The 14099-nt window shown below is 48.2% G+C and overlaps 1 protein-coding gene across 1 annotated transcript in view; it reads left to right on the top strand.

The window, feature by feature from the left end:
- The window catches only part of LOC139370693 (retinoblastoma-like 1 (p107)), a 58027-nt gene that overhangs the window by 20079 nt on the left and 23849 nt on the right, over positions 1-14099 (top strand). The window contains exons 4-9 of the mRNA XM_071110322.1: positions 3410-3474; positions 3604-3732; positions 10388-10545; positions 10982-11046; positions 11187-11373; positions 13741-13907. Of these exons, the coding sequence (XP_070966423.1) occupies positions 3410-3474; positions 3604-3732; positions 10388-10545; positions 10982-11046; positions 11187-11373; positions 13741-13907 (771 nt within the window). The remainder of the gene's footprint in view (positions 1-3409; positions 3475-3603; positions 3733-10387; positions 10546-10981; positions 11047-11186; positions 11374-13740; positions 13908-14099) is intronic.

The following is a 14099-nucleotide window of genomic DNA, read 5'->3' as shown; positions in this document are numbered from 1 at the left end:
GCGCCCGACAGAGACAGCGAGCGCCCGACAGAGACAGCGAGCGAGCGCCCGACAGAGACAGCCAGCGAGCGCCCGACAGAGACAGCCAGCGAGCGAGCGAGCGCCCGACAGAGACAGCCAGCGAGCGAGCGCCCGACAGAGACAGCCAGCGAGCGAGCGCCCGACAGAGACAGCCAGCGAGCGAGCGCCCGACCGACAGAGACAGCCAGCGAGCGAGCGCCCGACCGACAGAGACAGCCAGCGAGCGAGCGCCCGACCGACAGAGACAGCCAGCGAGCGAGCCCCCGCCCGACCGACAGAGACAGCCAGCGAGCGAGCGCCCGACCGACAGAGACAGCCAGCGAGCGAGCTCCCGCCCGACCGACAGAGACAGCCAGCGAGCGAGCGCCGCTGGCTTTCTCTGTCGGGCGAGCGCTCGCTCGCTGGCTGTCTCGGTCGGGCGCTCGCTCGCTGGCTGTCTCGGTCGGGTGGGCGCTCGCTCGCTGTCTCTGTCGGGCGGTTGCTCGCTCGCTCGTCCGCTGGCTGTCTATCAGTCGGGTGCTCGCTCGCTGGCTGTCTCGGTCGGGCGCTCGCTCGCTGGCTGTCTCGGTCGGGCGCTCGCTCGCTGTCTCTGTCTGTCGGGCGCTCGCTCGCTCACTGTCTCTGTCGGGCGCTCGCTCACTCACTGTCTCTGTCGGGCGCTCGCTCGCTGTCTCTGTCGGGTGCTCGCTGTCTCTGTCGGGCGCTCGCTCGCTCGCTGTCTCTGTCGGTCGGGCGCTCGCTCGCTGTCTCTGTCGGTCGGGCGGGCGCTCGCTCACTGGCTGTGTCGGTCGGGTGGGCGCTCGCTCGCTGGCTGTCCCTGTCGGGCGGGCGCTCGCTCGCTGGCTGTCTCTGTAGATCGGGCGCTCGCTCGCTGGCTGTCTCTGTCGGTCGGGCGCTCGCTCGCTGGCTGTCTCGGTCGGGCGCTCGCTCGCTGGCTGTCTCGGTCGGGTGCTCGCTCGCTGGCTGTCTCGGTCGGGCGCTCGCTCGCTGGCTGTCTCGGTCGGGCGCTCGCTCGCTGTCTCTGTCTGTCGGGCGCTCGCTCGCTCACTGTCTCTGTCGGGCGCTCGCTCACTCACTGTCTCTGTCGGGCGCTCGCTCGCTGTCTCTGGTGGGCGCTCGCTCGCTGGCTGTCCCTGTCGGTCGGGCGGGCGCTCGCTCGCTGGCTGTCTCTGTCGGGCTCGCTCGCTCGCTGGCTGTCTCTGTCGGGTGGGCGCTCGCTCGCTGTCTCTGTCGGGCGGTTGCTCGCTCGCTCGTCCGCTGGCTGTCTATCAGTCGGGTGCTCGCTCGCTGGCTGTCTCGGTCGGGCGCTCGCTCGCTGGCTGTCTCGGTCGGGCGCTCGCTCGCTGTCTCTGTCTGTCGGGCGCTCGCTCGCTGTCTCTGTCTGTCGGGCGCTCGCTCGCTGTCTCTGTCTGTCGGGCGCTCGCTCGCTCACTGTCTCTGTCGGGCGCTCGCTCACTCACTGTCTCTGTCGGGCGCTCGCTCGCTGTCTCTGTCGGGCGCTCGCTCGCTGTCTCTGTCGGGTGCTCGCTGTCTCTGTCGGGCGCTCGCTCGCTCGCTCGCTGTCTCTGTCGGTCGGGCGCTCGCTCGCTGTCTCTGTCGGTCGGGCGCTCGCTCGCTGGCTGTCTCTGTCGGTCGGGCGCTCGCTCGCTGTCTCTGTCGGTCGGGCGGGCGCTCGCTCGCTGGCTGGCTGTCTGTCGGTCGGGCGGGCGCTCGCTCGCTGGCTGGCTGTCTGTCGGTCGGGTGGGCGCTCGCTCGCTGGCTGTCCCTGTCGGGCGGGCGCTCGCTCGCTGGCTGTCTCTGTAGATCGGGCGCTCGCTCGCTGGCTGTCTCTGTCGGTCGGGCGCTCGCTCGCTGGCTGTCTCGGTCGGGCGCTCGCTGGCTGTCTCGGTCGGGTGCTCGCTCGCTGGCTGTCTCGGTCGGGCGCTCGCTCGCTGGCTGTCTCGGTCGGGCGCTCGCTCGCTGGCTGTCTCGGTCGGGCGCTCGCTCGCTGGCTGTCTCGGTCGGGCGCTCGCTCGCTGGCTGTCTCGGTCGGGCGCTCGCTCGCTGTCTCTGTCTGTCGGGCGCTCGCTCGCTCACTGTCTCTGTCGGGCGCTCGCTCACTCACTGTCTCTGTCGGGCGCTCGCTGGCTGTCCCTGTCGGTCGGGCGGGCGCTCGCTGGCTGTCTCTGTCGGGCTCGCTCGCTCGCTGGCTGTCTCTGTCGGGTGGGCGCTCGCTCGCTGTCTCTGTCGGGCGGTTGCTCGCTCGCTCGTCCGCTGCCTGTCTCTATCAGTCGGGCGGGCGCTCGCTGGCTGTCTGTCGGGCGGGCGCTCGCTCGCTCGCTGTCTGTCGGGCGTGCGCTCGCTCGCTGGCTGTCTCTGTCGGTCGGGCGGGCGCTCGCTCGCTGGCTGTCTCTGTAGGGTCGGGCGGGCGCTCGCTCGCTGGCTGTCTCTGTCGGTCGGGCGCTCGCTCGCTGCCTGTCTCTGTCCGTCGGGCGGGCGCTCGCTCGCTCGCTGGCTTTCTCTGTCGGGCGGGCGCTCGCTGTCTGTCGGGCGGGCGCTCGCTCGCTGGCTGTCGGGCGGGCGCTCGCTGTCTGTCGGGCAGGCGCTCGCTTGCTGGCTGTCTGTCGGGCGGGCGCTCGCTCGCTGGCTGTCTCTGTCGGGCGCTCGCTGGCTGTCTCTGTCGGGCGGGCTGGCGCTCGCTGGCTGTCTCTGTCGGGCGCTCGCTGGCTGTCTCTGTCGGTCGGGCGCTCGCAGGCTGTCTGTCGGTCGGGCGGGCACTTGCTCGCTCGCTGTCTCTGTCGGTCGGGCGCTGGCTGTCTCTGTCGGGCGGGCGCTCGCTCGCTGGCTGTCTCTGTCGGTCGGGTGGGCGCTCGCTCGCTGGCTGTCTCTGTCGGTCGGGCGGGCGCTCGCTCGCTGGCTGTCTCTGTCGGGCTCGCTCGCTCGCTCGCTGGCTGTCTCTGTCGGTCGGGCGCTCGCTGGCTGTCTCTGTCGGGCGGGCGGGCGCTCGCTCGCTGGCTGTCTCTGTCGGTCGGGCGGGCGCTCGCTCGCTGGCTGTCTCTGTCGGGCGGGCGCTCGCTCGCTGGCTGTCTCTGTCGGTCGGGTGGGCGCTCGCTCGCTGTCTCTGTCGGTCGGGCGCTCGCTCGCGGTCTGTCTGTCGGGCACTCGCTCGCTGCCTCTGTCGGTCGGGCACTCGCTCGCTGCCTCTGTCGGTCGGGCGCTCGCTCGCTGTCTCTGTTGGTCGGTCGCTCGCTCGCTGCCTCTGTCGGTCTGGCGCTCGCTGTCTGTCACTCTCTCTTTACCAAAGATCTCATCACCTTTGAAATATTAATTGCATATTTCAGACGATTGCATGAAATGCTACCTATGACATCCCATAACGGAAACCCTATCTCCCCTCTCACTATGTTAGGCGCATGCCCTGTCACGTCAGCGACGTATTCAAATTCTGCTGGACCCTGTTTGTGTACACTAAAGGTAAGCTAGGAAATGTAATCCGTTTTCTTTAGCATGTTTTAACCAATGTGGGAAATTCTGTTTAATTTAACCCAATGCATTCAGTCCCACCTATTAGTGACATAATCTACTCCCCGATTGTGATTGTAGGAAATTTCCGTATGATTGGCGATGACTTGGTGAACTCATACCACCTCCTGCTCTGCTGCTTGGACTTGGTGTTTGGAAATGCCCTGCTATGCTCCAACAGGAACGACCTTGTCAACCCACTTTTCAAAGGTAGCAAGCTGTAATTGATGTAAAAGTAGGGCTGGACGAAATGGCAAATAAATTATCACTAAATATATTTTTTTACATTTTTCATTCGATAATGATAATTATCACGATATTAATCAAATAATGTTTAAAAGGTGCATATCCGCTTCAGACTCAAGAATGCCTGAACAAACCAAAGGCTTTAATGTTTCTTATTGTCAGAAGTAGAACTCTAAAATAACATTTAACTGTAAACCCTTACAAGCTATGAACAATAAATAAAAAAATATGCATTATAACTGTTAGCCAAATGGCACATAACAGTTGAACTTGGGGTAGTTGTTGTCTTAAAAGTTACAAGCAAGAAAGACAAGTCTGTCTATGGTTTCTGGCTTTAAATCTGCCCTATGGCAGGTCACTATGTTGTCACCTGTGCTAAAAACACACTCTCGGGGGGAGCTGGTCGCAGGAATGCACAGGTAGCGCTTTGCCAGGTGGCTGACTTTGGGAAAGGTTTTTTTGGTGGATCTTCCGCCAGTCCAGTGGATTGATTTCACTGTCAGCATTAGGAGACTGAAGGTAGCAGCTGAGTTCCTTTTCTACCAGCTGGATTTCAGTAAGACCTGTGGTGGTGGAGCATGGATTTTTTTTTTTAACTGCCCAGTGACTTTCTCTTTTTAGCTGTCAGTTGTGGTGAAGCAGCAGCAACGAAAGCCCAGCACAGGGAGACATGTCCCCAGAGGTTTCGTGACCTCTGTATTGAATAGGTGTAGTACTGGCTTCAGGTAAGACACACTGACAGAAGACTCACCAGACAGCATTTGTGATTTCTAGGAGTGGGGTCAATGCCTGGTTGATGGACTCAAGAACACCTACAGTTAAAGTCGGAAGTTTACATATACCTTAGCCAAATATATTTAAACTCAGTTTTTCACCATTCCTAGTATGTAATCCTGGTAAAAAAATTCCCTGTCTTAGGTCAATTAGGATCACCACTTTATTTAAAGAATTGGAAATATCAGAGTAATAGTAGTGATTTATTTCAGCTTTTTTTAATTTCATCACATTCCCAGTGTGTCAGAAGTTTACATACACTCAAATTAGCATTTGGTAGCATTGCCTTTAAATTGTTTAACTTGGGTCAAACGTTTCGGTAGCCTTCCACAAGCTTCCCACAATAAGTTGGGTGAATTTTGGCCCATTCCTCCTGACAGAGCTGGTGTAACTGAGTCAGGTTTGTAGGCCTCCTTGCTCGCACATGCTTTTTCAGTTCTGCCCACAACTTTTTGATGGGATTGAGGTCAGGGCTTTGTGATGGCCACTCCAATACCTTGACTTTGTTGTCCTTAAGCCATTTTGCCACAACTTTGGAAGTATGCTTGGGGTCATTGTCCATCCGGAAGGTCCATTTGCGACTAAGCTTTAACTTCCTGACTGATGTCTTGAGATGTTGCTTCAATATATCCATATTTTTACCTCCCTCATGAAGCCATCTATTTTGTGATGTGCACCAGTCCCTCCTGCAGCAAAGCACCCCCACAACATGATGCTGCCACCCCCGTGCTTCACGGTTGGGATTGTGTTCTTCGGCTGGCAAGCCTCCCCCTTTTCCCTCCAAACATAACGATGGTCATTATGGCCAGTTCTATTTTTGTTTCATCAGACCAGATGACATTACTCCAACAAGTATGATATTTGTCCCCATGTGCAGTTGCAAACCGTAGTCTGGCTTTTTTATGGCGGTTTTGGAGCAGTGGCTTCTTCCTTGCTGAGCAGCCTTTCAAGGTTATGTTGACCTAGAACTCCTTTTACTGTGGATATGGATACTTTTGTACCTGTTTCCTCCAGCATCTTCACATGGTCCTTTGCTGCTGTTCTGGGATTGATTTGCACTTTTCACACCAAGATACGTTCATCTCTGGGAGACAGAACGCGCCTCCTGCCTGAGCGGTATGACGGCTGCATGGTCCCATGGTGTTTATACTTGCGTACTATTGTTTGTACAGATGAACGTGGTACCTTCAGGTGTTTGGAAATTGCTCCCAGGGATGAAACAGACTTGTGGAGGGCAAAAAATATATATATGTCTTGGCTGATTACTTTGGATTTCCCATGATGTCAAGCAAAGGGGGACTGAGTTTGAAGGTAGGCCTTGAAATATATCCACAGGTACACCTCCAATTGACGTCAATTAGCCTATCAGAAGCTTCTAACGCCATGACATCATTTTCTGGAATTTTCCAAGCTGTTTAAAGGCACAGGCAACTTAGTGCATGTAAACTTCTGATCCACGGTAATTGTGATTTAAGTGAATTAATCTGTCTGTAAACAATTGTTGTAAAAATTACCTGTCATGCATAAAGTAGATGTCCCAACCGACTTGCCAAAACTATAGTTTGTTAACTTCTTATGGCTGCAATCCCGTTAACCTGTTGTGACTCTAGGGGCAGTATTTTCATTTTTGGAGAAAAAAAACGTTCCTGTTTTAAACGGGATATTTTGTCAGGACAAGATGTTAGAATATGCAAATAAGCTTTGGATAGAAAACACTCTAACGTTTCCAAAAATGTAAAGACATTGTCTTTGAGTATAACAGAACTGATGTTGCAGGCGAAAGCCTGAGAGAAATCCAATCCGGAAGTGCTCCATATTTTGAAAGCGCTGCGTTCCAATAAGTCCCTATTGAGCTGTGAATGTGCTATCAACCAGCTTACGCTTTCTACGTATTCCCCAAGGTGTCTACAGCATTGTGACGTAGTTTTAAGCATTTATGTTGAAGAATAGCTGTAGGCGGCAACATTGCGTAAGTGGTCACCTGATGGCTCCCAGGGTGATTCTCGCGTAAAATACAGAGGTAGCCATTACTCCAATCGGTCCTACTGGAAAAACGAATTGTCCCGTCGGATATATTATCGAATAGATATTTGAAAAACACCTTGAGGATTGATTATAAACAACGTTTGCCATGTTTCTGTCGATATTATGGAGATAATTTGGAATATATTTCGCCGTGTTCGTGGCTGCAATTTCCCGGTGATTTCTCAGCCAAACGTGAAGAACAAACGGAGCTATTTCGCCTACAAAAATAATATTTTGGGAAAAAATGAACTTTGGCTATCTACTTGGGAGTCTCGTGAGTGAAAACATCTGAAGTTCATCAAAGGTAAACGATTTAATTTGATTGCTTTTCTGATTTTCGTGACACGGTTACCTGCTGCTAGCAAGGCATAATGCTATGCTAGTCTATCGATAAACTTACACAAATGCATGTCTAGCTTTGGCTGTAAAGCATATTTTGAAAATCTGAGATGACGGGGTGATTAACAAAAGGCTAAGCTGTGTTCCAATATATTTCACTTGTGATTTTCATGAATAGGAAGATTTTCTAGGAAGATTTATGTCTGTTGCGTTATGCTAATTAGTGTCAGGAGATTATTACGCTCCCGGACCCGGGATGGGGAGTCACAAGAAATTAACGGGAGTGATATGACAACAGCCAGTGAAAGTGCAGGGCGCCAATTTCAAAACATCAAACATCTCACAATTAAAATTCCTCAAACATACATGTATCTCATACCATTTTAAAGCTAATCTTGTTGTTAATCCCACCACAGTGTCCGATTTCAAATATGCTTTACAGCAAAAGCACCACAAACGATTGTTAGGTCACCACATAGGTCACCAGCCACAGAAAAACAGCCATTTTCCAGCCAAAGAGAGGAGTCACAAAAACCACAAATAGAGATCAAATTAATCACTAACCTTTGATGATCGTCATCAGATGACACTCATAGATGACACTCATAGATGACACATGTTACACAATACATGTATGTTTTGTTTGATAAAGTTCATATTTATCAAAATATGAGTTTACATTGGCGCTTTACGTTCACTAGTTCCAAAAACATCCAGTGATTTTGCATAGCCACATCATTCAACAGAAATACTCATCATAAATGTAGATGATAATACAAGTTATACACATGGAATTACAGATATACCTCTCCTTAATGCAACCGCTGTGTCTGATTTCAAAGAAACTTTACGGAATAAGAAAACCATGCAGTAATCTGAGACGGCGATCAGAATAATTAGTCACAATAGCCGTCATGTTGGCGTCAACATAAACAAGAAATTACATGATAAATATTCCCTTACCTTTGATCTACATCAGAAAGCACTCCAGGAATCCCAGGTCCACAATTAATGTTTGTTTTGTTCGATAATGTACGTTATTTATGTCCAAATACCCTCTTTTGTTAGTGCGTTTGGTATACATATCGAAACGCTCATTCTGGTCAGCGTTACTTCGGACAAAAACTTTAAAAAGTTATATTACAGGTCGAAGAAACATTTCAAACTAAGTACAGAACCAATCATTAGGATGTTTTTAACATATAGCTTCAATAAAGTTCCAACCGGAGTATTCCTTTGTGTCTTCATGAGCAATGGAACGCAAGTGGATACCATGAGGAATAAGCATGATCAGAAAATGGCTGACTGCCAGACACCTGATAGATTCTGCTCTCATTCACTCCCACAACACAGTAGTCTCATTCAAATTTATATTGCTGGTTGACATCTAGTGGAACCCCTAGGCAGTGCAACATCATTAATATCTCAAGGGGATTTCATTGGGAACTGTGGTGAATACATACAAAGCTCAGATTTCTCACTTCCTGTTTTGATTTCTCCTCAGGATTTTGCCTGCCAAATAAGTTATGTTATACTCAGACATCATTCAAACAGTTTTAGAAACTTTAGATTGTTTTCTATCCAATACTAATAATAATATGCATATATTAGCAACTGAGACTGAGGAGCAGGCTGTTTACTTTGGGCATCAAATTCATCCAAGCTACTCAATACTGCCCCCCAGCCATAAGAAGTTAACAAGAAATTTGTGGAGTGGTTGAAAAACAAGTTTTAATGACTCCAACCTAATTGTATGTTAACTTCCGACTTCAACTGTATATCTCTATAGGTGGGAGCTAAGTTCTGGGTCTTGTCACTGGACAAGACGTGTGAAATGGCTTTCTCCTGCTCCAGTGCTCTTTGCACCATCTTTTGACGTGATCCCCAGCTGGTTGGCTGCTCTGTCACCAACTTGTGCTGTTCTAGGGCAACTGCCAGGTATCTTCTTTTTCCACAAATAGGAAAAGGCACCTACCACTTTCTTACACACTACAATTGCTCGATGCAGTCGTTTTTATCTACCCACGCTCTGAGAAATCACAAGATTTTAATCAAATGTTAAAATCACAATCCCTTTAGTTATGTACAAATGTAATATTTAACTTAATCACTTCAATATACACAATTGACAAAGTTACTTACCAATGGCCAGTGCAGACGAAGTCCAAAACATTGCAGTCTGGTCCATTTGTTGATTTGAGCGGCCTTCACCACGTTCGCACCACTATCCGTTGTAATGTCTTGTCTGTCTTGACTGAGTTCCCAGGAGACGAGAGTGTCAATGAGCACCTCTGCTATAGCTTCACCCGTGTGGTCATCGGGAAAGTATGATGTTTGAAGGCATTTCGAAGATTCCACTCTGTCAATATAGTGGATAGTGAGGCTAATATAAGGCTCTGACGTGTGACTAGACCACAGATATGTAATAGTAGCAAAATACGTAAAATCTTTAAGCAGTTCCTAAACTTTTTCCCTACAGTCGGGCGTAGAGTTTAGGCAGTGCGGTGTGAGAGAGATGTTTGCGGCCAGAGAGAACGTACCTGGAGTCAATTAAATTGATAAGCCTCTTGAAACCTTCCTTTTCGGCTGTGCTAATTGGTAGCATGTCCTTGGCAATGCAATGCATAATAGCATTTGTGATGTCTTTTCGATGTTTGCTCGTAGGGCATAAACGCTGTCAGTGTTGACTGCTTTGGGCGAACATCCCTAGATTGGCTGGTGCTTGAGGGGCGTTTATCAATACCGTGGCACAAACTCAAACTTTCAGCATGTTCCAAAGAGTGATTTTGCTTCAGATGGTGAACAAGGTTTGTCGTATTACCAGACTTGGTAGCCACCTGTCTACGGCACAAGTCACACCAAACATTGCTCTTCTCTTTGTCGGACTTCAAAAAACCAAACCACCTACAAATAACAAACAGTTGAACCCTTTTTATCAATAATTTCTGAGTTGGAAGCTGCTCCTACTCCATGGCTATCACCGCCACTTTTCGCCTACATCACTCATTTTTCAAGGTGCTAAGTGGTTTTTAGTGTGCCTATACCTCTCCACGTGCATATTGTCACTTCTCTGCACGTTCCTTCTGCGTCAGAGGGAAAATGGACTGCTGTACCTAATTATTCTTTATCGACAATATTGAAAATTAATCTGAACTTTTTTATATCGTTATTGAGGGAAGTAATTACCTCTAATTATTGATATTGATTTATCGCCCAGCCCTACGTAAGTAATTTGCAACCAATAACAAAACACAGCTACATTAGAAAAGGTAATAAATAAAATGAAGCGAGCTGATGACACTTATTTGACTTACTCATTCAGACTTAAATTATGAAAAATAGCATTATACTTTTGAATATGAGATAAATGGAGAAAGGGGCAGATTAATCAGTGGTGATGCGTCGATAACATACTGAAGAGTGGAGATAAACAAAACAAAATGTAAAAATGTTCTTTGACCTTGGCTTCCTTTGTCCTCAGGCATGCCCAGCATCTTCAGGTTGGAAAACAACACCCCGGACGAGCCGCCATGTGTCATCGATCGGCTGTGTGAGCTACACGACGGCTTGGTGGTGGAGGCGAAGGGCATCAAGGAGCACTACTTCAAGCCCTACATTAAAAGGCTCTTTGAGCGGCAGGTGAGACCCCTCAGTAAAACAATGACAACCTGCTATCTGGAGGAGTACTGTGGTGGGTTAAAACGACCATGCCCCACACACACACAAAAGCTCAGTAATGTACACATTCCATAATCCAACCACAAACCCCTACACATAAAATGTTCAGACACATGCCCCCCCCCCCCCCCCCCCAGCCAAGGTCATTTCTCTTCTTCTGTCAGTCCTTCTGTGGGAGGATTCCCCCATCCACAGCACATAAATACAGATGCCGGCATAATTCATTTTGAATATAGTAAATCCTGTGGGAGATAGTAGTTGGAACATCTTTTTGTCTGGACTAGAATAAAATGATCCTTGAAAATATGGGAAAGTGCATCAGTCTCGTTTGATCCCTGCGAGGGAACTGTTAAGCCCCCAGGGCCCAGTGTGTTGACTCATTCATTGTCTTCTCCAGATACTTAAAGGGAATGAGGAGCTGCTCACTGATCTTCTGGACACACCAAATTTCATAGATAACAAGTAAGTTTGTTATTGTATCCTAATCTGTCATTTGTAGAGGTGCCTAGAATGTTTTCAATCTCGGTCACGTTTGAAGCTTCTTGTGTTTAACATTGCTTGCTTATGGTCTGATAACGTGTGGGTGTGTGCGTGCCACCCAGTAAAGCGATAAACCGGGAGTATGAGGAGTATGTGCTGACTGTGGGGGACTTTGACGAGAGGGTGTTCCTGGGGGCGGATGCCGATGAGGAGATCGGGACACCCAGGAAGGCTGCACCAGAACCCCGGGCCTGCCAGCTGTCAGCCCGCATGCAGGTGGAGAGCAACCTGCAACAGCACTTTGAGAAGGTAGATACCTGAAGCCAGTTAAATTCCTAAACATATAGCTGAAAATCAACAGGGATGAGGCTCATTTATGGCACCATCTCCGCAAACTAACTGAACAGATGTTTTTTCCTGATTATTCATAAAATATAGATTTTTCTAATTAAATTGCCACATACTGCTAAAAAAATGCCCTCTGTCTTGTCTGTGTTCGCCACATCTTTGCTAATGTCATCTCGCTAAATAATGTTGTGAATAAAATGTGAAAGAGTGAGTCCACTCTCCCATTTTCAGTCACAAATCAAAATCCTGCCACTAGCGGGACACCTCGACAGCATCCGGTGAAATGGCAGAGCGCCAAATTACTATAAATATGAAACTTTCATGAAAGTGAAATACAACAAAATAAAGCTTAACTTGTTGTTAACCTCTTGATACTACCCTTCCCGGATCCGGGTGCGTAATCATCGCCTGAAACTAATTAGCATAACGCATCGGACATAAATATCCCTAGAAAATATTCCAATTCATGAAAATCACAAATTAAATATATTGAGACACAGCTTAGCCTTTTGTTAATCACCCTGTCATCTCAGATTTTCAAAATATGCTTTACAGCCAACGCTAGACAAGCATTTGTGTAAGTTTATCATAGCCTAGCATAGGATTATGCCCTGCTAGCAGCAGGCAACATTTTCACGAAAATAAGAAAAGCAATCAAATTAAATCATTTACCTATTAACTTCGGATGTTTTCACTCACGAAACTCCCAGTTAGATAGCAAATGTTCCCCTTTTCCAAAAATATTATTTTTGTAGGCGAAATAGCTCCCGTTTGTTCTTCACGTTTGGCTGAGAAATCGACTGGAAAATGCAGTCACTACAACGCCAAAATAGCTCCATAATAACAGAAACATGGCAAACGTTGTTTAGAATCAATCCTCAAGGTGTTTTTCACATATCTATTCGATAATATATCCACCGGGACAATTGGTTTCTCATTAGAAGTGATTGGAATAATGGCTACTTCTGTACTTTACGCAAGATTTTCTGCGGGAGCCATCATGTGACCACTTGCTCAATGTGGTCCCTTACGGCTATTCTTCAACATAAATGCGTAAAAAGACGTCACAATGCTGTAGACACCTTGGGGAATACGTAGAAAACGTAAGCTCATTCGTAGCCCATTCACAGCCATATAAGGAGTCATTGGCATGCAGCGCTTTCAAAATATGGGGCACTTCCTGACTGGATTTTTATCTGGGTTTCACCTGTAACATCAGTTCTGTTGCACTCACAGACAATATCTTTGCAGGTTTGGAAACGTTAGTGATTTCTATCCAAAGCTGTCAATTATATGCATAGTCGAGCATCTTGTCGTGACAAAATATAAAAAAAATTAAATACTGCCCCCAGAGTTTCAAGAGGTTAATCCAGCCGCCGTGTTAGATTTCAAAAATACTTTATGGCGAAAGCAAACCATGTGATTATCCGAAGACAGCGCCCAGCACACACACATGCATAACAAATAATTTTCAACCAGGGAGTTGTGACACGAAAGTCAGAAATAGCGATATAATATATGCGTTACCTTTGAAGATAATCTTCTTCTGTTGGCACTCCAAAAGGTCACAGTTACGTTACAAATGGTCCTTTTGTTCGATAAAGTCCTTCTTTATTTATATCCATAAAAACTCAGTTTAGCTGTCGCGCTTCAGTCAATATTCCACTCGGTTTCCCTCCTTCAAAATGCATACAAAATGAATCCCAAACTTTAACAATAAAATTATCCAAACAAGTCAATCAACGTTTATAATCAAACCTTAGGTACCCTAATACGCAAATAAACTATACAATTTAAGACGGAGAATCGTTATTGTCTTTACCAGATATAAACAAAAAGAATGCGCTCTCTCAGCCATGCGCTTGGAAACATTTGGAAACACTACAGCCAAAATGGGAGACACTTAAAAAAAATACAACTTCTACCTCATTTTTCCAAAAAACAGCCCGAAACTCTTTCTAAAGACTGTTGACATCTAGTGGAAGCCCTAGGAACTGCAATCGGGGACGATTTCACCCAATGAAATCAGTGGTATTTCTTTTTAATGGTTTGTCCTCTGGTTTTTGCTTCTGTTATACTCAGACATTATTCTAACAGTTGTAGAAATTCTAGAGTGATTTCTATCCAAATCTTCCAATTTTATATGCATATCCTAGCTTCTGGGCCTGAGTAGCAGGCAGTTTCCTTTGGGCACGCTTTTCATCCGGACGTCAAAATACCGCCCCCTATCCCAAACAAGTTTTAAGGGGCTTAAACAGAGATCCTGTGACTCCTGTGACTTTGATAGGAAATAAAACCTTTTTCTGTCGTGTGTGTGTCTGTGTGCAGAAGCGCACCCTGGCCCCCTCCACTCCTCTGACAGGCAGGCGTTACCTGAAGGAGAAGGAGCTACTGGTGACCCCTGTGTCCTCGGCCACGCAAAGCGTCAGCCGACTCCAGAGCATGGTCTCGGGCCTGCGTAGCGCCCCCAGCGAGGCCCTGATGCAGATATTCAAGTAAGCTCACATCCACTGCCTCAAATGTCCATTAGTGTATAGGGACATTTTCATGGACCCAGATCTGAGATGAAGCCTCTTCTTGGATTAAAAATGTCGAATCTATGGAGAATCTCCATTTGAAAGTGTATTTTAGTCCAGGACTGGGTTTATAACAAGGGTCGGGGAAACCGTCGCTACATGTTAAATAGT

The sequence above is a fragment of the Oncorhynchus clarkii genome, chromosome 17, assembly GCF_045791955.1.
Source record: "Oncorhynchus clarkii lewisi isolate Uvic-CL-2024 chromosome 17, UVic_Ocla_1.0, whole genome shotgun sequence".
Lineage (NCBI taxonomy): Eukaryota > Metazoa > Chordata > Actinopteri > Salmoniformes > Salmonidae > Oncorhynchus > Oncorhynchus clarkii.
Note: the sequence above shows the minus strand (reverse complement) of the source record. Positions and strands in the feature narration are given on the sequence as shown.